Below are 25,642 nucleotides of genomic sequence, written 5' to 3'. Positions count from 1 at the left end.
ACCACGTGGCTAATTGAATTCCCCCATTATATCGCAATAAGTTGGCAACAGACAATTTATTTACCCTTTAAATATTGACAATACACAATGTCAACATAACATTAAACAACTGAAACACATCAATATCACACACATGGTACACACTGACATCCCCCCTGCCCACCAACTTTTCTCTCACATGCCCCCCTGCCCACCAGCTTTTTTCACACATGCCACCCTGCCTATGATTTTTTGCTCTATAACTTCTGCACACCAGCTTTTTCTCCCATTCCACCCTGTGCCCACCAGCTTTTCTCACACATGCCCCCACATTACCCCTTCTTCTTGCAGGATTTTCCTTCAGTGCTGTCGACTGTAGCAGTCACATGACACTGAGTCAGAGAGGTAGAGCAGCACGATGAACCGACCCTGCTGTTCTGTTATGTAGCTGCTGTGTTTGCAGCCTTCTATTATACCTTTTCAGGTGCCCCTTGTTTCTCTTCATTGTGGAGGTGGTGGTGGGATGCCTCAGTGGGACCCCCCAAAGCCTAGCGCCCAAGACAGCTGACTAATGGAAGCGCCGGGCCTGAGCTTACCCACCACACAGTTGGGTGTTTGCCCCTACTACTCGACTGAGCTGTCTTTTATTTCGCCTCAACTCCGAACACAGATTACGGAGTATACATACTACCAAACAATATACTTAATGCCTATTCCATGCTATCCTTTTATCCCTCCTCCCCCCTTTTTCCTTCTATACCCTTTACTTTTTGAGTGTCATAAAATCCTCAGACTGTTAGCTTACTAGGCTTCAGAAACGCTGTCAGCAAGACTCAGGACATATGCCTACCAGGGTATCTGTAATTGAAGATGTCAATTAAATCAAACTGACTCCTTTTTTTTTATTATTATGGGCCACAGTAAGATGTGTCTTTACATGCATTTTTTAATGCATTTTTACATAAATTTTTCTGATCGTTTATTTTTGTGGTTTTTTTTTTACTGATCCCATCGTCTTTTGCCCACCTGTTCCTGCCATGTCACGTATAAACAGGGCTACCATCAGAAATGATCATGTCCAGTACAAATGAAACAGGCAGCACGCCCCCTCTCCTTCTCAACCACCTTATGCCCGAGCCTGTTGAATGCAGAGGTGTAGAATGGAGCCAAGGAGCAAGAGCATGCTACAGCTCCACCCTCCAGTAATTCATTGCTCAAGGGAGGGGTCGTGACCAGCATGTGGGGGCAAGTCGAAGTGAAAAATAACAATATAGTTGTCAAGGTTCTCTTGTATATCACACTGTATTATCACACAGAAACAATGGTGAACTAAAGTAATGTTTATTGTTTACTGCAAGCAGGGTAGGATCTCACTGGTTGAAGGGCTAGGCAAGACAGGCAACATAAGTCCAGAATTAAACAATGTCCTTTAAACTTGCCACAGTCAGGATTCCAAAAATACAGAATGGTCGGACTAGCCATGGGTCAGGATATCAGAAAGTTAGGAGTGTGGTCAGGAATAGCCGAGGTCAAAAGCCAGGTATGGCAAGGTTCTGGAGTACAGCAACCTGGAATAGCAATGAGCTGCACAACAAGACCTGCAAAACAATGATCCAGGAAGGTCTGATTGTCAGGAGTGAGTGTTTATAGGCTAGCCATCAGCATTACAAGGTTACAGCTGAGTAAGGCAGCTCAGCTGCTTCAAGGACACATGATTTCCTTAGCGGTCACTGGTGGGGAAAATGCAGAAATGCCTCTGTAAAGGCTTAGTACAGCAATATTAGACTGTTACAATAGTTCTCTGACAAACATCTAGAAGAAAATTGTTTACACTTACATGAAGACTAATGGTTAGACTCTACTCTTTGTGCCTCAAACTGATTCTCACTGTCCTGGAACAATAGATAAGATTGGAGAGGATGACAAGGCAGGAAGGAGAGAGGAGGTGAATAAGATAGACGGTAGAAACACAGCAGGGGAAAGGACAGGACATTGAGGAACATGAGGGATAGAAGACAACAAGCACAATAGAGAGTGAGCAAGAAAGAGGAGGATTAAAAGACAAGTCTGGTGGTGGACTGTGTTGCGCTCTCCTACCTCACTTGTATTGCAGCTTTCACAACCTTCTTGTCTGGATCCTGGAATGTTGGGGCCTGTTTGAAAAGTGTATAAGTACATGAAATATGGAAAACCGATCAATAAGTGATCACGGTACATAACAAGGATCATGCAGTACACATACATTAAAAAAAAAAGGACCGCATATTACCCTCAATTTTGAGACTACAAACAGCCCAAAACTGACTTTGGCACACCAAAATAACACCACATATCCATGAAACCTCCCCAGACTTTCAGTCAATGTACTGCATATTAACCATTTCTCAATCATGGGCTACCTCCTGGGCCATCTCCATGTTCTCCCCCGCCTCCTGGTGCTTCTCCTCCTTCGTCTTGTTCATGTTGCAGAGGTACGACCTGCCACACTGAACACACATTCATAACTTAACTTAAAAAGAAATTTACAGAACTAGGTACCGGAGATGAAAGGACACTATAAATAAAACCTGTTCATTCCTCACGTAGCACACATTAAATGTATTGCATTTTTCTTTTAAAAGTATCACTGTTATATTTTATAAATATTGATATATGACAGGTCACAGGAATGAGCGAGCATATTACCTTAGAAATAAAAAAATACAGTTAAATATAATGTACTTTTATTTACAGGGCTTTGTGTTTTAGATTTAAACTCTTCCTCATGTTCATTATTTAATGCAAATGCTGGCAGAACTTTTGATAAGTAATCAACCCAATGAATTTACCAGAAGCCTGTCTTGTCTTTTTCCCTCTTTCAATGCTATTAATATGTTAATAAAGGACATATAGAGAATATTAAATAAGCAGTTGTACTGTCGTGCAACAAAAATCTGTTCATAAGCAGAATTACTTTTAAAAGAGATAAGTACACTTATGTAACAAATTTTACTCTATATAAATGAAATACAGTATAGTTCCTATACCCCTTCACAATCTCCCAATCCAGTCTAATGCACTTATCTTGTCATGTCTATGCCTCCGTTCTTCGTTTCATGCTCTCTGCCTTCTTCACTTGATTCATCGGCTCCCAGTTACAGGTAGACTGGGAGTGTCCTGCACACTGATGAGGTCACAGCCTATCAGTGATTGGGAGCTGTCGCAGCACCAGACAAGGAAAGTTAATTTCAAAGGGGCTAGGTAGGCAGGTCGCTGTGGGCCCCCTCATAAGTCTGGGCCCCTTACAACCATACCGCCAGTAGCCCCCTGATGATGGCCCTGTGTAGACAAAAAAAACATTAAAAAGATTGACAAAAATAGCAGCAAGCTGTAATTTAGAACTGTTGGAGAGTCGGAAAAGAAAAAAAATTGGAAGACAAAAGTCCAAGTGCATTGTTATTGCTTTCACCAGAGGATACAATTAACTGCTCTTTTTGTTACTTTTTTTTTTACAAAGTTATGTCTACAGTGCTCCAGGTTTTTGAGCATACCACAGCCTCCTTTAGAAGACTCCTTTACAGATTCCTTTACAAGATGGTAGGGTATTGCATAGTTACTTCATATCTTCCATGGTGCAGTCATGTCTGATTTTCAGGAATCCAAAGTCCAAGATGAGGGGCACTAGACCACCAACCTTTGTGATCCAATTTACAATAAAAGTTGTTATATACATATAGCGCTTACTTTCATGCACTTGTAATGCTGTTCTGAGCGATCTTATCGGGAACAATACCCAATATACTTCCTATAACACAAACCTTATAATGGTGTAGTATGTCCTAAACAGAATCAAATCACCAAGCTCTACGGAAACAATTCTCTACATATTCCAGTGCTCAACACAGTCCTCAAGATGTAAATCACCCGTGTCTTCTTATGTCCCCAGCACCCTTATGGATGTATGAAAAAAGCACTAAAAAATTTACAATGGTATAACAATCACAATGAACTGGTGAAACACTGCGGAATTCCAACAAATATAATTTATTAACATATGAATATAAATATAAAACATAACCAGTGGTAGCGCCACTTAATATCAAACAAATTGACTGCAATAGCTGGTCATTAAACATCAAATATATAGGTGCACCTATAATGACATGTATATATATTGGCCAAGAGTCAATAATATAACGGCAGAATCAGAGAATAATACTCAATCCATTTAGATGGACAGCAGTGGGACTATTAAGTGTGTAAAAGTGCCAATGACCAAGTGAAACCTTGGATAAAGCTGATGAGTCCACGGAGTGCAGTGACCAAATGCTTGTAGCAAGGTCAGTGAAACGATAAACAGGCTTCAACAGCTAAAAGAAACAGTCTCTTACCAGATTCTTTGATATTGCGGCTTACTGTTAACAGTAGATGGTGTCCCGCAGTGATGAATGGTTATAGCGGGTCCCGCTTCTGCTTAGATGACAAGTACTGTATTAGCCCAAAAGCTCTGTGTAAATACAATCGTTGTACCCGTGTTAGATGATTAATGCAGCAACTCTCAGATATACCTTTATGTGGATAGTATGTTAAATCCTCCTCCTGACTGTGAGGCAGTTGCTAAAGCTCTTTGGTAGCTTCCATAGGAAAGGCAGCTCTCACCTGCCAAAAATTAGTAAAGAAACTGCAGGGCTGTCAATCCTGCACTCTTTCAGATAAAGATGAGAACTGGTTTGAAGTCCCAATTGAATAAATGATAATTCTCTGCTAGTTATCCGTGCCGATCAAAAGAACATAAAATCACTTCATTAGAAGATAGTGGCGGTCACAGGAAAAGATTAAAAACCTTCTTACGCGTTTCATTACCATCAGGTAACTTCATCAGAGATAGGATTCAGAATGACCACAGGGAGAATCTTATATAGTCAGCTATCAGCTAATTAGAATAGTCTACACCTGTTTATTCCTTCAGCTAAAGTCCACAGTGCACAACCAGTTCATATCATTATCTAACCTTGCACAGTGTTGTAAAACACAAATACATGGAGAATCTTTATGTGTTTTTTCCATGTCAAAAAAGAAAAGCATTATAGTGAAAAATTGGAATGGGCTTTCATTTCTAAATATAACAAAGCATCAACTTTGATACAGAAAATGATATGTTCCAACTATTCCATTCTCAAACAGGACCCACTATTAAAATCTCTTCTATCTAGGGATCCAACAGTAGTTTTCAAAAAGGCCAATAATTTAAAAAACATGCTCGCCCCAAGCTTTTTGAAACCACAAACTAAAATGACGACTAATGGATCACTGGGGATATTGAAAACAGGAAATAGTTCGTTGTCTGAGCAAATTAGTACAAACTGACTCCCTTCTATCCCGGATGGCTCATTTAGATGTGGTGGTCAACGTTGCACTATGTATTAGTCAGTTAAGTATGTAGTAGATTTTCCAATGTTGCCATGGTATCCAAGCCTCGCAATGGAAAGAAGGACAAACCGGAAGTATCACGAGTAGGAAGTATCCAAGCCTCCGTTTGGGATCATCATCATATCGTATATGGCTATAAAAGGAGGACATGGTTAGTTACATATTACCTTGAGAAAGACTTTACCCATAAGTCGAAACGCGTTGGTTTTTATTTGGAGGACAGCGGGACCCAACAGAGCGTGAAGGACGGATGTCATTCGCGGCGGTGAGAGGATTCAATGTGATACACTTACCTTGTTGTACGCAAATTCATCATCTTTCCCTGGTACGGGTTCACTTGTATGTTTTTACCCTCATTGTTTTAATAAAGGGTAATATGCTAGATTTGTTTCTTTCATTTTTGAGTGAGGAAGATCGTCAGTGTGGAATTTGATGACGAGGGGAAATCCATTCAGTTTTTGAGAGCGAGATCACAGCTGTTTTCGAGTAAGCATATACCCGAATGGGAGGTGTCACAAGTGAAAAACAGGGTATTGTGTAATACAATTGCACATGGGATTATATCTGGACATTCAGTTATATGTCTTTTGATGGTTTGTGTTAAGACAGATTGCGCTATCATTTCTTTTTGTTTTTGTGTATGCAAATACCCTATATTTCAGAGAATTACTAAGGACAGTTATTGTGCAAGTCCGCTCATAACCATCTAGAAGTGTACGTGTAGGCAGCGTTACATAGAATCGTTTGAAGACTGTCTTTCACACATCCATCCCCCAGGCATATACCATTTGTGCGTGAAGGCAGCGCCATATGTATGTATCCATCTTTCTCATATATACGTTGAAGTTTGAAGTAATAGTTGGTCTTCAGGGATTCATATTTGGCAGCACACCTAGTGAAGCGCCACATTGGCATTTTTTTTGCATATTGGTATCAACAGTTCACCGCCATATCTTTAGCACCAAGGTATTTTTGTTTGTTTGTTCCCTTATGGATGTAAGCTTACTCTGTTTCCAATATATTCACGCCCATAGGAATATGATGAGAGCTCCTTTCATGTTAGCCTCCTGCCTTCTTACTGGAGAATCCACACTCAAAAGAAACAAAGGAAGCGATCTAACGCATTATCTTTTAATACATCTCATTAAAACATGTACACACAGAAAAAAGAGAAGAAAGAAACAATAGTAAGTTTCATACATCAATGTCTTGGAAAATGCATAAATGTGCACTTACTACTTGAAACATTGTGACCACTCAAACGCTATTATATATATAGTAGTAAGTGCACATTTATGCATTTTCCAAGACATTAATGTATGAAACTTACTATTGTTTCTTTCTTCTCTTTTTTCCGTTTCCCTGGTATGTCTCTCCTTTGGAGTTACTTATGAAATCATCGGAATATAATCAACTGCCATTGCTATATAAGAGATCTAGATTGTCATTTATGGCTAATATTCATGTGTTTGTTTTATTCAGAATAACGAGTTTTATTAGACGTTTATGGGATATGTTTTTTTATTGCATGCGGAAGATAATAGTGGAGTATTTTAGAGCCGTATCCATCAACGAAAAGCTGCGTTTATATATATATATATATATATATATATATATATATATATATATATATATATATATATATATAGAGATGTATGCTTGTTAATTATAGTTCACTCCATGAAGGGATTGATCATGTCATAAGTAGTTAGAACTCTACTGTTGTATTAGCTAGACAAGTATTAGACATGATGTTATGTATATCAACATGAATGAATGGGAATAACGGTGTAACAAATTCTGATTTGATAAAGAGAAGTTCTTGTGTAGTAATAAAGTGGAGATTATTTGGCTGTAACCACTATTACTAAAAATCATCTGCAGTGTGCCTGAGGGGGTTAATGGACAAGCTTCACGTTAGGTGAAGCAAGTTTTGTAACAACAGTATTGCGAACAAATTAGGAGTTGAACAGCAGAGTATTCGATAGTCAACAAGCCTCGCTATGGAATTTCCACAGTATCATCAGATCCAAGCCTCGTTTCGATATAGAAGAACTGGCAACAGGTGTTACAAGTAAAAGGAGGATTATAAAAGAAGAGGTTTCCAATCCGGAGACATAACCTTGAGAAAGACTCACGATAGGAATTAAAACGCGTTGGTTTTTAAGCAGACTACAACCGTGGAATAGGCGACATTGACGAGTCAGCAAAGGGGATCTTTGGACAAGGATACTTGACTGCTATACTTATACCCGTCTCCCGGTTGAGTCTATTTTATATGTGTACATGTTTTAATGAGATGTATTAAAAGGTAATGCGCTAGATCGCTTCCTTTGTTTCTTTTGAGTGTGGATTCTCCAGTAAGAAGGCAGGAGGCTAACATGAAAGGAGCACTCATCAGATTCCTATGGGCGTGAATATATTGGAAACAGAGTAAGCTTACTTCCATAAGGGTGCTGGGGATATAAGAAGACACGGGTGATTTACATCTTGAGGACTGTGTTGAGCACGGGAATATGTAGAGAATTGTTTCCATAGAGCTTGGTGATTTGATTCTGTTTAAGACATACTACACCATTATAAGTTTTGTGTTATAGGAAGTATCTTGGGTATTGTTCCCGATAAGATCGCTCAGAACAGCATTACAAGTGCATGAAAGTAAGCGCTATATGTATATAACAACTTTTATTGTAAATATGTCTCTACAAGTACCAGTGGTTGCTTGATGTTATACACAAGGCTGCATACTGAGTGGAGCGCTGATTAGACAGTTCACTGTGTATCTATTATCTTTTGTGATCCAATGTCTGTGCAAAATACCAAGCTACATTGCCTGCAGAGCAATCTGCACCTTCAGAGGTCACTGTGCAGTGCCATGCGGCACACCCAGAGCCTGACCCAGAATGGGTTCAGTCCCGTGTGCAGCTGTGAAGCACACTTCTTGTCTGGAAATCCCAGTGGGCCACATAGGGGAGGGCTTTACTATTTTGGTAAAGTGATAAAGACTCACTCCTCTTCAGTAACTCCTGGTTGCATACCGTATTTTAACCTGGGTACCTACCGTCCTCATTCTAGTTTACATAATATCCTTTTCATAGCTCCCTCTGAAGGTTCTTTGTCTCAAATGTTCCCAGACACATGGAGTGCAGGAATGCTTTCCATGTAACCATTCAAGGGCTGCAGGATGCTGCTGCCATCTGCTTTGTTCAAAATGAAGAGAAGTTTATGACATCCATGAATATCAAGGATTCTTAAATTCATAACCCCATATGGAAGTACCATGTAAAGCAACGGGCATGGTGTATGGTGTTACAACCCCTTAATCTAATCCATACCTGAACTGCAATTTTTAGTCATGTTGTTATCAGGAAGTATCAGTGATGGAACCATAACATCCCCTTGGAAAAGTACTTCAGGGGTTAAATACCACCTCCACAGGCAATACTCAGGAGTTGAGTGAATTAAGCTACCATTGTTATTTATGTTTGCTCCCCATTGTCCACTAGTGAGCTCTACAGGCAGCCAGGAGCCAGACTCAGCAGGGGTCACCTGAGGGAAGACACCTGGGGAGGTAGGGGAAGGGGCTGGATAGTGTCAGAAGCCCACCAATCGAGACCTTTTACAACTCCCCTGGGCAGTCAGTTCCCAAGGTGGGATTATTAGGTGATAAGAGGATACCCTGACAGCTGGAAATGTATGTGACTGGCAGAGCATCACCTCTTGGCCCAAGTCAGAGATGTGCTTTCGAAACCTATCTCACTGGAATTATTTGAACTGATTTCCTCACTTGTTGGATCTGCTATCGTTAAGGGGCCGTGCTGTATTTAATTCTGTTCTACAGAAGAAATAATCCTTCTATTTTTCCTCTAATACCGTGTCTGAGTGATTTGGAACCACGTATCTTCACATACCACTTGTGCTTTCCCCACTTTGTTTCCAGGGAGCTTACTTCCTGTTTGAGGCATTCTCTCTTATCCCGGTCTGTTCTGGTAATCTTGTTCTCCTTGTGAAGGCACAATCCAGAGAGCTGCTGATTTATCATCTTCATCTCCAGTAGGTAAATGTATTGTGGTGTGCTTTCTGCAAGTAGCTGATATTCAGCAAGTTTGATGACTAAATTTAAAACACCAATGTCTTTCAGGGCAAAACTTGCCGTTGGCATTTTAAATTTAGCTGTCAAACTCACCGAATATCGGCAACTGGCAGAAAGCACACAATATTACATTTACCCCCTGGACCAACCTGGCTTAATTTTAAAAAGCTCAAATATTGTTTCTGACCTTGATGACTTTTTAATGATGCTCCTGAATCTCACTTTCTATATGGCGCTTCATCAATTGTTTTTTCAGGACAAGTTTCAGAAACTAATGTCTCCACTTCTGACCAACCCACACACTGCCATCCGATACTGCAAGAGGGTGGTGGGAGCTATAGTATTTACACGCAGTTCCAGTAAACTAAATAACTTATTGTTTTTAAGAGCAGGTTTGTATGGCATTTTGAGAGTTCAATTCATCTCTCATTGGATGGTTGACTGGTGTAATAGATCAACCTGACAGTGGGGAGAGAGCCCTCTCTGGGTTTTTTCTCATCACCATACATAGGGTATATAGTCTCCTCAGGAGTCCATCTTGGCAGTCAATTTCTTGCTTTTTTTTAGAGAGATTTTAGAATGTTTTTGCAAGAGCAGTCCATGTTCTACTTTATTTTTATAGGACGTGAACCTGGTCCTGCATGGTGCTTCTTTAGAGCATTTATTCCAGTTTTCTTATGCTTTCTCACTTAAAAGGTAATTTTTTTCTAAGCTATTGTTTTGTGGGTAACTTACCTAGCAACTGTTTCCCATAGATCAACATACCTGGTTTTCCCACAAAAGAAAGGTATTCTTCATATGGTTCCTTCATTGAAACCTAAAGTTTTCTTGGTTTTCACATCAATCAGGATTTGGTGGTGTTATTCACATCAATCAGGATTGGTGTTGCCCTAGCAACTCCAATGAAGGAGTGCTTCACTCCTTGATATGGTGTGCTGTCTGCACATCAACCTCCTACTGGATCTTGAAGGCAATTTGACTAACAGCATATTCAACCATGGTGGTTAGCCTTTCTTGGATGGTTTGTCATGGAGCATCAGGAGATCAAGTTTGCAGAGTGCCCACTTGGTCATCTCCATATACTTTTTCCAAATCTTATAACGTGGCCACCTCTGCAGAGTCCATCTTTGCTGAAAAAGTCTTCTAGGTGGCTGTTCATTGTTAGGCATGCCGTCCCTCATTTGATGGTGGTTTTGGGACATTCCAACATCTGTGTATGCCTACTGCTGAAGGAGAAAAGGGTTTCATTCTTATCATTAAATCATTTTCCCTGGGGCTATATGGGGATACATATTTAGCCACCCAGGAATAGGTTTTCTACATTGTACCCTGTTTTTCATTACTTTGAGACTCAGAGGCCCGTATTCTCCGCTTCCCACTTAAATTATTTTGATTTATTAGGCCTCTTCTTCTACACATTCGGTTTTAATCCAGTTTTGTCTCCTTGGGACACCCCAATATTTGTGTTTTCCTAAAATCTCAGAGAAATGGATTTAACGGTAAGTACAAAAATCCATTTATTTAAACAACCCTATCAAAGACCACTTAACACCACTGGTGGTAAACCATACAAATCAAGCAAAACATAGGGTAGGATGAATGTGATACAATTTATTGACTTCTATTATTATCCATTTTCTCAGCTCTCAGTGGCTGATTTAGGTGCTGTAGTAAGCTTACAGATATTTTCCTAAGCTGAAAATCACGGAATGTTTTTGATATAGCTCTTCAAAATAATAGCTTATAATTGCTTCAATTAAGATAAGGATGGACAAAGTTTTCCAAAAGTTAAGTGCCAAGGCCCAAAGTTAGTAGCTAGCAATTTTATATGAGCACACAGAGTATAATATACAAAAATGTTAGGGGAAGGTTTGTCCAACACATACCAACAGCACCGATCATGTTCTTCCAGCACCCAACACATTTTTTCAGCATGTAACAACAGGGCATGACACAGTAACGCCCAACATGAACCTGCATTTCTAAGTCTGCTTTGTTGGTCACTGAATGATGAACACTTTAACTTCTAGCAGGTAGTTACACAGGCACAAAGTGATAATCCGAATCCTCCAAACAGTTTTGTGGCTGCACATTGGGTCCTAAGTATCCACCCAGCCATCACTACATTACTGACACATTCATCATTTATTGTGTCTGTCTCTTTCCAATCCGTGTTTTCATCCTTTCTTCATTTTTAACTTCCTAGTGTTTCACAGCTGTTTTTTCTATTTTTAAACCCCCCCCTCCTCCTCTCCATACACATACCTATACCTCCATTTTTAAGCCCCCTCACACCTCCACAGAAAAAACACTTCAAGGCTGTCAGCAGATGCCAAACAGTCAATGTAAGAGAAAGAAGATAGGGGATAGCAGCTGATTGGTAGGACCCTAATTTAGATACTCGGGCAACTGTGGACCCAGACTTTTTCCATCCCTGAACTAAGAGAACTGTAACTGAATAACATCTACATCTTATGTCAAATCAATGCAATTAACGGTATTCAAGCTAAGTGTGGTAACAAATATATAGGACAGTTAGTGGCAGCATTTTGAATCTATGATTTTGCAGCTAGACCAAAACGCTGATAGCAGCATTTTGCTCACCATGTGAACGGCAAAATATCTTAGTCTGACAGATATACAACATTTTTACTAACTCACCCTTACTAACTATTTTATTTTTGAGTAGAAAAATATCTGCAATATGTAAAATAAAAAAATGCTCCTGAGGCACAAGTTCTGTGTGTGCAGTATTATCTCTAATAATTCTTAAAGCTTTACCATTAACATTTATTTATCAATTTAATTAGCACCTTCATATAAAGCAAATTGCTTTTTCGATTTGGTGGTCAATTTATAGTTTGCCATTTGCTGATATCCCACACACCAGGAATGTTCAGAGTGACAGCATACTATGGACCACAATAAAATAGGAAAGTCACACATACATATTCTTTGATACTTACCTTGTCAAACTGTAGCAAAAGTTGCAGAGTCCTGCAGTGGGGTTGAAAGACAAATCGATTGAGTGTAAAATATTTTCATATTCTTTTCGTATATCTTGTATTTTGTGCAACTCCAGGCTATATGTAGATTTGGTGCTTGTCATGATTATAGATGAATCGAGGTAATTATGAAAGTTATAAATGAATGTGGTCACAATATAAACTAATCAAGAGTTAGTTTAGTTAAAATGATTTCCAGGAAATCACTGTATTTAAGCAAACAATGGAGTTATATATTGTATGTTGCATACATACAGCAGGTGAAACAAGTATTGAATACATTAACTTTTTTCTTAGTAAATATATATTTAATTTGGCTATTCTAATGATATTTATACCAAATGTCAGCAACAACTCTTGCAATCCACACATGCAAAGAAATCAAACCATAGAGGTCCATAATTTAAGTTTTGTGTAATAATGTGAAATGACACAGGGAAAAAGTATTGAACAATGTTCCAGAAATTTATTTAATACTTCGTACAAAAGCCTTTGTTGGCAATAACAGCTTCAAGACGCCTCCTGTATGGAGAAACTAGTCGCATGCATTGCTCAGGTGTGATTTTGCCCCATTCTTCAACGCAAATAGTCTTCAAATCTTGAAGGTTTTGTGGTCTTCTTCTATGAACTCTGATCTTTTGGTTCTTTCCATAGATTTTTAATTGGATTCAAGTCAGGTGATTGGCTGGGCCATGTCGAAGTCAGCATATTGGATAAAGTCATTTCAATTAAAATCGAGCAAACTTGGTTGTCTTTGTCTGAAAAGATGCGTACGGCACGCTACGGCGTAAAAGGGCGTACGCAGCTGCAACACATGGCAACAACAGTATTTAGTCTTTTACATACATTCGCACACACACGCACACTTGTAAAATAGTACACATTAATGGTAGTTGCAAGACATAGTCATTTATGTCGAAATATAGTAGTATTTATGTGTAATATCATAAGTTATATGCATATCAGTTAAACATATGGTACAGGTTGAAGGAATCATATCATGTGTGGTATCATAATACTCCTCTTAACATTTGCAACTGCCCGGGCCACTCTGCGAAGGAATCGCAGAGTGCTTACGCAAGTTATGAATGATAGGGAATTATGAACTATTTAAGACTAAGGAATCTTGGCGGGAAGATCGGAGCATACCACCTGAAGAGATGACCCCCTCCTTTGGATTCTTTAGGTTGAACTAGCCAATGATTGACAATCCCTTGGACCTTCCTGAAACCTGGACCAATAGAAGCAAGCTATACCATTCTGCATTGTTTTACTGTATTTCTGTGTGCATATAAACAGCAGCTCCTCATCTAGTGTGCAGACATCTTGTCCCCAGACTTCAGGATTGAATGACTGTACACTGGATCCAGAGCGCCTGCGATAAGTAACGGCTGTACTTATTATAATTTTCGCTTGAATATCTACTGCTACTTTTTGAGAATAAATCTTTGTGCGTTGGAAACACAAATCGAGATTCGACAATCATTATCGGTTAGCGAGCATACGCACTTAACAATTTGGGGGCTCGTGAGTTTTGGAGGTTTCGTTACCGGACGATACGCAAGACCAACGGATTTCGGTTCCGCAACAAAGGGTGGAGACGCGTCATATATACGGGTAAGAACGCAATGTGTTCAAAACCTGAATTTTACTCTGTGTTGTGAAACCGAATGTCCGTTTTGCATTGTCTAGGGCACGCTAACTAGAACCTAGGGACAAAAGAGAAAACTGTTTCTTTTTATTGTCATTGTGCGTTTTAACTGTATTGCATTGCTTAGCGTATGTGTATTTCCTGCTGTGCGTACGCGGACTTCCGGTAGATTTGCCACGTGGTTAAACAATCGTTTTGATAGTTCTTATATGTGTATAGTATAATTACTTGTGAAAGCCTCTGAGACATTATTACTATTGTTGGGAACTTTTGATTTTCTGCGCAGAAAAGGTGTATAGTGTGTGATGTTGTAACGTAGATACACTGTTTTATTGTGGATTGTGCTCAGTTGCTGTCTGACGAGGCAGGTTGCCCAACTGAAGGCCGGTATACAGGGCAGGTATACCGAGTGCGAAAACCGGGTTTTCGCAAATCGCCACCAATAGATCGCAAGGTTTACTGATAATTAGTATTAGTAGGCGGTGCGATCTAACCGCACGGTAAACACAACCGCGAGGGTAAAATTGGAAGTGCGTGGAGGAATTATATTGGAAAGGCTGGTTGATTGTATCAACTTGGCGCTACCAGTTATAATAAACTCAACAGAAATTTGAGATAGCCGGGCTATCGAGGAACTTTTTCTGTGTTAGGGATTCTTGTTCGGAGCAAGAGTAAGCGAGTGGACGCGGCTATTTGGAAATACGTCCACCGGGGCATTAGAGATCTCTAGCGGTGATTGTAGCAACAGGGTTAAAATTGTATTGTTGGCCGGAAAGAACAGAGCATTGCGGTGTGTCTGTGTTCCGTGTAGAAGGTATTGTTCAACATGGGTGCTAAGCATACGCTAGATATGGCCAGTGTACTGCCTAAGGAAGGGCCTATTGGTTCAGCGAGGTTTCTCATGTGTAAGAAATATAGTGCATACGCAACTGTGTATTGTGACACGTGGGTCAAGATGACCAAAGATTGTGATAGGCCTTTCCCAACAATAGGGAGTTTTAATGCAGAGGTACTAAATACTGTAAAAGATATAGTATGGTTGATTAAGTCAACGAAAGTGAGGAATAAACATAATGATTGATTAAAATTGTGGCAAATGGAAGGCAACACGTGGCAGAGCAGCGAATGCACAGCGGAAGTAGGCGTGGCGAAAAGCGCACGCACGGCAGAAGTAGCCTTTGAGAAGCGTGGCTAACTCAGCGCAAGCACCCCCCCCCCCCGCCACCTTATGTGCCGGGAGGGGTAAGTACAGCCGTTATTAAAACTGAAAAAAGAGAAATTGCTAAGTTATATCCTGTCTTAAGCCAGTTTAAAACCAGTGTATCAGAAGATGAAGATGAACCCACTGTGATTTCAGCCATTGCTCATGCTGTTAATATGCTAGAGGTTCAGCGTAAGTATGGGAAAGGAGCAATGGCTGAGATAGGTGAGATTAGTGTGATCACTAGGAGTGATAGCAGTCTAAATATTGAAACAGCAAATGCTATAGTGTCTTCTGAAGACAGTGAACCAGTGGGTGCGTATCCAGTCCGCACAATATCAGTTCCCAATGGGAAGGCGGACAAGGATGGTGTAGTTCCTTTAAAGAATGTTACAATGCATTGTCCCTGGACTAGATCAGAATTACGTTCCATTATGACTGAATTCCCAGATCCTAGAAAAGAGTTGGCAAAGTGTCAGAAATTTGTTAAAAACTTAGGAAATGCACACGAACCAACCAATAAGGATTGGCGTGTAGTGTTGAGGGCGTGTCTTCCTCCCAATACTGACATACAAAAATGTATTAAAGATTGTTTGTTGGATGAAGATGACACCTTGACTCATGAGATTAACCAAGAGAATATAGAACAAATTGTCAAACATTTAGCCATCTATTTTCCAGTAGTGGTAAATTGGAGTAAGATTTTCACCATAAAACAAAAGGATAGTGAAACAGCCTCAGATTACTTTGCTAGAGCTATAGCAGCGATAACATGGTTCACTGGGATATCCAACATAGGTGAGGACCCACATCACAGAGAGGTAGCTGTAGGAGTATTAATGGATGGCCTTAGAGAAAATTTAAAGACAAGAGTACAGACCACATTACCTGATTGGAGAGGCATCACAGTAGATTCTCTTAGGGAGTCTGCTGTGGAGCATGACAAAAACCTCTTTAGAAAAAAGGAATAGAAAAGTGATAGGTTAATGACAGTAAGTATACAGGCTTTAGAGGGAGTGCATACACGACCACCAGCATACAACCCACATAATAAGAAATATAGAATAATCAGGTGTTTCAAGTGTAACGAAGAAGGCCATTTCGCAAGGGATTGTAAAAAAAAAGACAGTATACACATACGGGTGGGTCACGTAGATATCCTCCAAAGGGGAATTTTCATAGATTAGAAGACTCACATCTACCCGCGCATATTATAGCAGCAAATGCTGCGCGGGAAAAAGATAGTCAGCGCTAGGAGTCAGGTCATACCTGTAGTCTACAGCCAGTGAGGTTAACTGAGAGTCAGATAGAAGAACCAACAATGATAGTTGACATAGCTGGTAGGAAGCAAACTTTTCTTGTAGATACAGGGGCGGCCCGATCTGTGATAACCTCTCCTTTCAATCTACAGGTGACCGGTAAAACTGTTCCACCTATGGGGGTAACGGGTAGAGTGTTGCATTATCCACTAAATAAACCTGCTGAAGTTACTATCGGGCCCCTGCATACCAAGCATTCATTTCTCTTGGCTGCGGCGGCTCCTACTGACTTGCTGGGAAGAGACTTGTTATGTAAAATGGGATGTGTCATATACTGTACTCCAGATGGTGTGTTCTTAGATATACCGGAGAAAGTCGCACATGAGGTACAGGATATATTGGACACACCTCAAAGGTTAATGTTACACTCTCCTGTTAAAGAACAAAGTCCATCTCAAGTAAAGGGGATGTTGCTGGAAATACCAGGTTCACTATGGACCAGAGATGGACAGGACACTGTACTGATGGCAAACGTAGCCCCTGTCATGGTCAATCTAAAAAGTGGTAGGATAGCTCCAAAAATCCCACAGTATCCATTAAAACCGGAGGTAGAATTAAGGGTATATCCTGTTATTGAGAGGCTGTTACAACAAGGGATTTTAATTCGTACAGCCAGTACAGCAAATAGTCCCATTTTCCCTGTAAAGAAGAGTGGGGGGAGGGGCTATAGATTAGTCCAGAACTTAAGGGGAATTAATAAAGTTGTTGAGAGCCAATTCCCCGTAGTGCCGAATCCAGCTGTCATCCTCATGCAGATTCCACCGTCTGCTAGTCACTTTACTGTCATTGATCTATGTTCTGCTTTCTTCTCAGTCCCTCTTCATCCTGACTGCCAATACCTTTTTGCATTCTCCTACCTGGGAGTGCAATACACATGGACCAGACTGCCCCAGGGGTTCATTGACAGCCCCAGTATTTTCTCCCAAGCCTTACATGACTGTTTGCAATCCTTTCAACCCCACAATGGGTCTTTTCTAATTCAATATGTGGACGATTTGTTGCTGTGCTCTGATTCTTTTATGTCATGTTTACATGATACCAAATTGTTGTTGCTCCATCTCTTACAAACAGGGCACAAGGTGGCAAAGGACAAATTACAGCCATGTCAGACTAAGGTCAAATACTTAGGACACTGCCTCACTAAGGGGCTAAGACACCTTACAACCGACAGGATTGAGGCTATACAACACATGACTCTGCCGCAGAGCCAGAAGCAGATTCGTACCTTCCTGGGGATGTGTGGATACTGTAGATCCTGGATCCCAGGTTTTTCTGGCATTACCATTGCAGGAGCTAGTCTCTTCTTCAAAACCAGAACGTGTTGTACACACAGAAGAGTCAGAGCAAGCATTCTTTAACCTTAAAGATAGTCTGACTAAAGCAACTGCATTGGGAATACCTGATTACGAAAAGCCTTTTGAGCTATACTGTACGGAAGCTGATGGTTGTGCAGCAGGTGTCCTCACACAGAAACATGGTGACGCTAGCAGACCGGTAGCATACTACAGTGCACAATTGGACAATGTGACAAGATCACTCCCAACGTGTCTCAGAAGTGTAGCAGCAACTGCTCTTCTGGTAAGTAAGAGCGAGGACGTAGTATTAGGACATAATTCAACTGTCTATACACCCCATGCTGTATCAGCTCTGTTAAATTCAGCCCAAACCAGACATGTTTCTTCAGCTAGATTCACAAAGTGGGAACTAGCCCTGATAGTACCCTCAAACATCACCATCAAACGATGTAGCACCTTAAATCCAGCTACATACCTTCCATATGTGTCTCTAGAGACACAAAGGGGTGGGAGGTGAGGAGACCCTGGTCGATGATGAGTAAGGCAAGAGTACTGACACGCATGACTGTAAGGAACACCTGAATCAGACCTTTACTGCAAGGCCCGACATACGTGACACCCCCTTAGAGAATGTAGATTTTACGTTTCATACAGACGGGAGTTGTCATAGACAGACAGAGACGGGAGAGCTATGTACTGGTTACGCTGTTGCAGACGATCAGGATGTGGTAGAAGCTGAACCCCTTGGCCCACCTCACTCAGCCCAGGTGGCGAAAGTAGTAGCATTAAGGAGAGCGTGTGAATTGGCAGAGGGTAAATCAGCCAATATATATACTGACTCTAGGTACGCCTTCGGGGTAGTGCACGATTTTGGGGCCCTTTGGCGTCTTAGAAACTTTACGACAGCAGCAGGTACGTCAGTGGCACACTCACAACACATAAAAGGACTTTTGACAGCGATACAGTTACCCAGAACAGTAGCCGTCATAAAGTGCAAAGCCCATACCTTTGAAGAAGACCCAGTGTCACTGGGCAATAACAGGGCGGACGAAGCTGCTAAAGGGGCAGCATGGCAACCTATGACTGTATCGACCGAGACTATGATGGTTTTTCAGACATTAGACATGCAGAAATTAATTGAAATGCAAGATTTGTGTTCCCTGCAGGAAAAGGCGGTCTGGAAGGCGAAGGGATGTGGTCAAGAGTCCTCGGGACTCTGGAGGGATGGACAAGGTAAGCCTATAGCTCCCCGAACGTACTATCCAAGCCTGGCTGAAGCAGCACACGGTCTGACTCACCTGGGTAAAGAAGGTATGTGCAAACTGGTGAGAGCATACTGGTGTGCTCCTGGATTTTCCTCTCAGGCTGGCTACTTGTTTGAGGAAAAATGTTGGGAAAACTATTCCAATTGAGCCATCCCACATCCCTCCTACAGACGGACCTTTTCAGGTAATACAAATTGACTATATCCAACTACCACCGTGCAGGAATCTAAAGTATGTGTTAGTGTGTATTGATGTGTTTTACGGTTGGGTAGAAGCATATCCGGCAGCCACTAATACTGCTGTGTTCACTGCAAAGAAAATTGTACAAGATTTTGTATGTAGGTTCGGTATCCCTAGAATTATTGAAAGTGATAGGGGTACCCAGTTTACTGGTGATATCTTCCAAAATATGTGTAAACTCATGGGAATCGGTAGCAGACTTCACACCCCTTACCGACCACAAGCCAGTGGTAGGGTGGAGAGAGTAAATGGTACTATAAAAAACAAGCTTTGTAAGGTAATGGCTGAAACTGGGTTGGAATGGCCTGAGGCTTTGCCATTGGTCCTCCATAGCATTCGGACCACTCCTAGACCTCCTCTTAATCTGTCCCCCTTTGAGATACTGTTCGGACGACAACCTCATTTGATCGTGAGTCCACAAGACGACTTGAAGTGTAATAATGAAGTGACTGTACAATAGCTTATAAGAATGAGTAGACCGCTAAAGCAACAACAACAAAAACTAAAAATGCTGTCACCTGGTATGCCAGAAACGAACTGTCATGATGTTGAACCTGGAGACTGTTATGAGCCGCAATTTCTTACGTTCAGGTTGTTTAACAGACCGTTGGGAAGGCCCGTACCAAGTGCTGCTGACCAGTACTACATCACTGAAAGTTGCAGAGAGAGACACTTGGGTCCATTCCACCCACTGCAGGAGAGTCCGTAACCCGGAGAAAGTGCAAGCTAAAACTAAGACCGACGACATAGATCTGTCACTTGTGAGTCTGTTCCGGGAGACCTAAAGCCTGCAGTCGAGACACCTGAACCAGAGACGTTGCCTCAGAACTATCTGTCCAGCGATGGAGTGGCGGTTTTTGTTGTTCTTTTGTTCCAGGATTTTCCTTGTTTTTACTTTTTCTAGGACATTCTATTTTTGTGAAGGAGGATGGAGGACGGAGGAGGGTTCTGGTAGTGATGCGGATGAGATGGAGGCAGAGGAAAAGTTATTAGAATACTCAGAGCAGCCCATTATCAAGCTTGGTCCGGGGGTTATGAAAAGGTCTGCTAGCTCAGGAACTCGGAGACAGTGTGAGGGGCTATTGTCTGATGAGTATTGCATCTGCAAGTTCTGTGACTCCCTAGTTGAAGAGAGATGCATCCAGCGATGTCAGTCCACCGGTAATCTGAATGTGGGCGGGCATCCTTTGGAGGATTATCACTCCCTGGTGGGTAAGGTGCTAAACCAAACCGAGTGCTGGGTGTGCTCTCACATGCCGCAGGGGCAGCATAATATAGGACTAGTGCCATTCCCTCTAAACATTTCCGAAGTACTCGAATTGAGGGGTGGGAGGCCCATAGACGGGAGGTACAATAACACTAGGTCCCCTAGTCTGACGCTTCGTCAATACTCCGTAGATAGATCTTTGCTGTGCCTAAATATATCTCATGCAAAGCGTCTGGAGAATTGGGAGGCTGACCTATCAGATCAGACAATGACTCGCCATGCTCATGTTGGAGGGAGACTTACAAAATCACCCATAGGCAGGAATGTTGATGGAAGTTATAAATTAGGGCGTATAACCAAACATAAGAAAATGTCCATTGGTAAAGTCTCTATAGATAATTGTGAGAATGTCATCCATGCTGACATGTGTCTTGAGCAAATGAAGACTCTAGGCATGGGTAGCTTCGTCAAAACTCTGTGCGATATAATTAATGGGCATACTGTTCCTTATGTACTCACTGATGATGTGTACTTTGTTTGTGGGAGGAAAGCTTATTCTTGGGTAATTCCGAGTTCCAAGGGCTTGTGTTTCTTAGCTAAACTGGTTCCTGAAATCATGACTATTACTCATGAAGAAATGGTTGGTATTCACAAGACTACATCACCACCATACATACACACACAGTATGAACACCGTGGCAAGAGAAATATGATTCCTGGTGAGGAGCCCATAGCTACAAAATTGATTAGTGAAACCGCTGGGTTTCAAGTTATGGTTGCTCTAGATCTCACCAGGACCGCTCGAGGAACATTAAACTTTAAATATATCCAAGACCTAGCTAAATTAATAGATAATATCAACGAGATGTATGATGACACTTTCAGGTATACTGGAAGGGAGCTACAAACGTACAAGAAGGAGTTGGTGCAACATAGACTGGTACTAAATTATCTCACCTCTATTACTGGTGGGTACTGTGTGACACTGACCACCCAGTTCGGTGTCAAATGTTGCACGTACATCACCAATAATAGAGATGACCCTAAGGAGGTTATAGACCGGAAGATGGATGAAATTCTGCAACTGAAATGGGAATTTCGAAGGAACCATAATTTTTCGTTATATGAGGTCGGGGAAAAGGTGGCAGGTTGGTTCTCGTGGTTGAACCCTGTGAAATGGTTCTCCAGTCTGGGGGAGTGGGTACAGGAAATGGTTGCTAGTATAGGTAAGCTCCTTCTCCTTATACTGGGTGTCATCTTAGCGATTGGTTTATGTGTCAAATGTGTTCCTACTGTGTTGAAGTGTGGAAAATGGTCTCCTAGTAGAAACACTGAGATTGAGACTGAAAGGGTGGTACCAGATACCGAGATCATGGTCTGTGAAGAAGTGTTGTATAACCCTGAACTTGAAAAGGTGATAAGGTGATAGTTTATTACACTATCAAAGGGTGGAGCTGTCGAAGTCCGCATATTGGATAAAGTCATTTCAATTAAAATCGAGCAAACTTGGTTGTCTTTGTCTGAAAAGATGCGTACGGCACGCTACGGCGTAAAAGGGCACGCTACGACATAAAAGCGCGTATGCAGCTGCAACACGTGGCAACAACAGTATTTAGTCTTTTACATACATTCGCACACACACGCACACTTGTAAAATAGTACACATTAATGGTAGTTGCAATATAGTAGTATTTATGTGTAATATCATAAGTTATATGCATATCAGTAAAACATATGGTACAGGTTGAAGGAATCATATCATGTGTGGTATCATAATACTCCTCTTAACATTTGCAACTGTCCGGGCCACTCTGCGAAGGAATCGCAGAGTGCATACGCAAGTTATGAATGATAGGGAATTTTGAACTATTTAAGACTAAGGAATCTTGGCGGGAAGATTGGAGCATACCCCCTGAAGAGATGACCCCCTCCTTTGGATTTTTTTAGGTTGAACTAGCCAATGATTGACAACCCCTTGGACCTTCCTGAAACCTGGACCAATAGAAGCAAGCTATACCATTCTGCATTGTTTTACTGTATTTCTGTGTGCAAATAAACAGCAGCTCCTCAGTGTGCAGACATCTTGTCCCCAGACTTCAGGATTGAATGACTGTACACTGGATTCAGAGCGCCTGCGATAAGTAACGGCTGTACTTATTATAATTTTCGCTTGAATATCTACTGCTACTTTTTGAGAATAAATCTTTGTGCGTTGGAAACACAAATCGAGATTCGACAATCATTATTGGTTAGCGAGCATACGCACTTAACAGCCATTCTAGCAGCTTCATTTTGTTTCTCTGAAACCAACTGAGAGTGTCCTTGGCTGTGTGTTTGGGATCATTGTCTTGCAGAAATGTCTACCTTTGTTTCATCTTCAGCTACCTGGCAGCAGATTTTTATCAAGATTGTCTCTGTACATTTTTTCCATTCATCCTTCCTTCAACCACATGCAGTATGCTAGTACCGTGTGCAGAAAAACAGCCCCACACCATGATGTTCCCACCTCCAAACTTCACTGTTGGTATGGTGTTTTTAGGGTGATGCCATTTCTCCTCCAAACATGGTGTATATTATGTTATTCAATAAGTTCAATTTTGCTCTCATCTGACAACACTATATTCTCCCAGTATTTGACAGGCTTGTCCAAATGTTGTGCAGTAAATTTTAAACGAGCTTCATGTTTTTTCTTCAGCAAAGGAGACTTGTGTGGTAAGCGTGCATACAGGCCATGGTGGTTGAGTGCATTACTTATTGTTTTCTTTGAAACAATTGTACCTGCTAATTCCAGGTCTTTCCGAAGCTCTCCACAAGTGGTTCTTGGACAACTCTTGTGATAATTTTTTTTCATTCTGTCAGAGATCTTGCGAGGTGCACCTGCCCGTGGCCGGTTTATGGTGAAATTATGTTCTTTCCATTTCCGGATTATGGCCCCAACAGTGCTCATTGGAACATTCAGCAGTTTAGAGATCAATGCCATCAGTATGTTTTGCAATAATAAGGTTGCGAAGGTCTTGACAGAGCTCTTTGCTTTTACCCATCATGAGATGTTTCTTTTGTGACACCTTCGTAATGAGACTCCTATTTATAGACCATCAGTTGTGGCTGAACCAGCTGGCAGGATTGCTTTCTAATTACTGATATATTTCAGCTGGTGTCTTGGCTTTCCATGCCTTTTTGCACCTCCCTTTCTTCATGTGTTCAATACTTTTTCCCTGTGTCATTTCACATTATTACACAAAAATTAAATTATGGACATCTATGGTTTGATTTCTTTGCATGTGTGGATTGCAAGGGTTGTTGCTGATAGTTAGTGTACATTTCATTACAATAGCCACATTAAATATATATTTACTGAGAAAAATGTTGATGTGTTCAATACTTATTTTACCCGCTGTACTTCAGAGGCCTGCTATTTGTCAGCTTGCTTTTATTGTGTATTCAGAGATGCCATTTTTTTAAAGGGCAATCAACCTTTTCTTTTTTCCTATTTTTAAGAGCTCAAAAGAAAAAAAAATGTAATAGTAATTTTGCTGAACTGTGTTGTGATTGTAATAGGATAAGTCGGAGTAACTGAAGACTTCCTAAGAGTGTCAGTGTTTTGTTTTTATAGTGAGTGTAATATAGAATTTGGAGAATTGTTAGTTATTTTTAGACAGGCATTGTCTGACCATGCGTGACATGTGGGTGTGATTAACCCCTTCACACTCGCATGTCATGCATGTCCAGTTGGTTCTTGTCGTGACAGTGCTCTCCTGGGTTTGTGATTGAACGTGTAAAAAAAATAGTGATTGTGAACCATACAATTATGTCCTTCCATATAATAGCCAAATCCATTATTTTTACTGAGAAAAATAGTTGGTTGGTACAGACCAAATAGAGAAAAAAAGAAAATAAAATCAATATAAAACCATTACTATACTTTTCTCTAAACAGTGCTGCCTTAGGCATCTGCCTAGTTTGCATATATGGTAAATACAGCCCTGGTACTACCACTGGTAACTGTTCTGCAAATATGTTATTATATTATTAAATATTCAGCCAGCATATATTAATCATTTCTAACACACAAAATCCTTTTGTACCCCTAGGTCAATCTCATTCTCAAGAAGGTTCTGTTCATGTCTCTCATTGGAGAAGGTGGACTCAGCAGATACAGAAACTGTCTTGGCTTTTGGTTTCCTATCCAGGTTAGCAACATTTTAATAGCACTAGCAATACAGTGGATGATAGTAATGGGGTATTAAAGAGGAAATAACTAAAGGATATGTCTACCCACAAATTACATTCTCCCTCCTCCCAACTAGGAGAACATTGGAAGATACATGCCAGAGACACCCTTACGTGTTGCCCAAAAACGTGCTTTGCTGCTCTGCAACAGAATGTATCTCTTTCATTATTATTAATATTATCATTTATATATTGTGACTGTAGTGAAGTCTTGTAAACAAGCCAAGCAGAGGACCTGTTCTTATCACCTTTATCTATGGGAAGTTGGAGGTGTCAGTCTCAGTGGGAGAAAGATATGGGTTTGACACCTGTCAATCAGGCTACAGCTGGGTTGGAGCTTAGGGTTTAAAAGGTGTGGGGTACGGAATAATGGCTGCCATTATTCCGACAATACTCACCCCGAACGGCTACTTCGCGACCTGGCTCCAGGACGACTGCCAGGGATCGCGACCAATGCATGACATCACTGCCGATCGCGACGCTCTTCTCCTTGCTGTTAAGGTGGAAATGTAAGTATGCAGCTATAGACAATGTACAACACTAAGCAAAGTACATTGTCTATTGCCGCATACTTACATTTCCAACATTTCCACTTTAACAGCAAGGAGAAGAGCGTCGCGGTCTGCAGTGACGTCATGCAGAGTGGCCGGATTCTTCATTGGTCTCGATCCCTGGCAGTTGCCGGTCACAGCAGTCGTCCTGGAGCCAGGTTGTGAAGTAGCCGTTCGGGATCGCCTCGTCGGGGTAA

General features: G+C 41.1%; 1 protein-coding gene across 2 annotated transcripts in view; it reads left to right on the top strand.

Annotated features, from left to right (window-relative positions):
- The window catches only part of SUN2 (Sad1 and UNC84 domain containing 2), a 126,412-nt gene that overhangs the window by 21,352 nt on the left and 79,418 nt on the right, over positions 1–25,642 (top strand). For both annotated transcript variants that reach the window (XM_075182837.1, XM_075182836.1), the window contains exon 6: positions 24,756–24,854. In XM_075182837.1, coding sequence (XP_075038938.1) covers positions 24,756–24,854 — 99 coding nt within the window. The remainder of the gene's footprint in view (positions 1–24,755; positions 24,855–25,642) is intronic.

Source organism: Mixophyes fleayi, chromosome 8 (assembly GCF_038048845.1).
Source record: "Mixophyes fleayi isolate aMixFle1 chromosome 8, aMixFle1.hap1, whole genome shotgun sequence".
NCBI classification, from domain to species: Eukaryota; Metazoa; Chordata; class Amphibia; order Anura; family Limnodynastidae; genus Mixophyes; species Mixophyes fleayi.
This window is presented reverse-complemented; position numbering and strand designations above follow the sequence as displayed.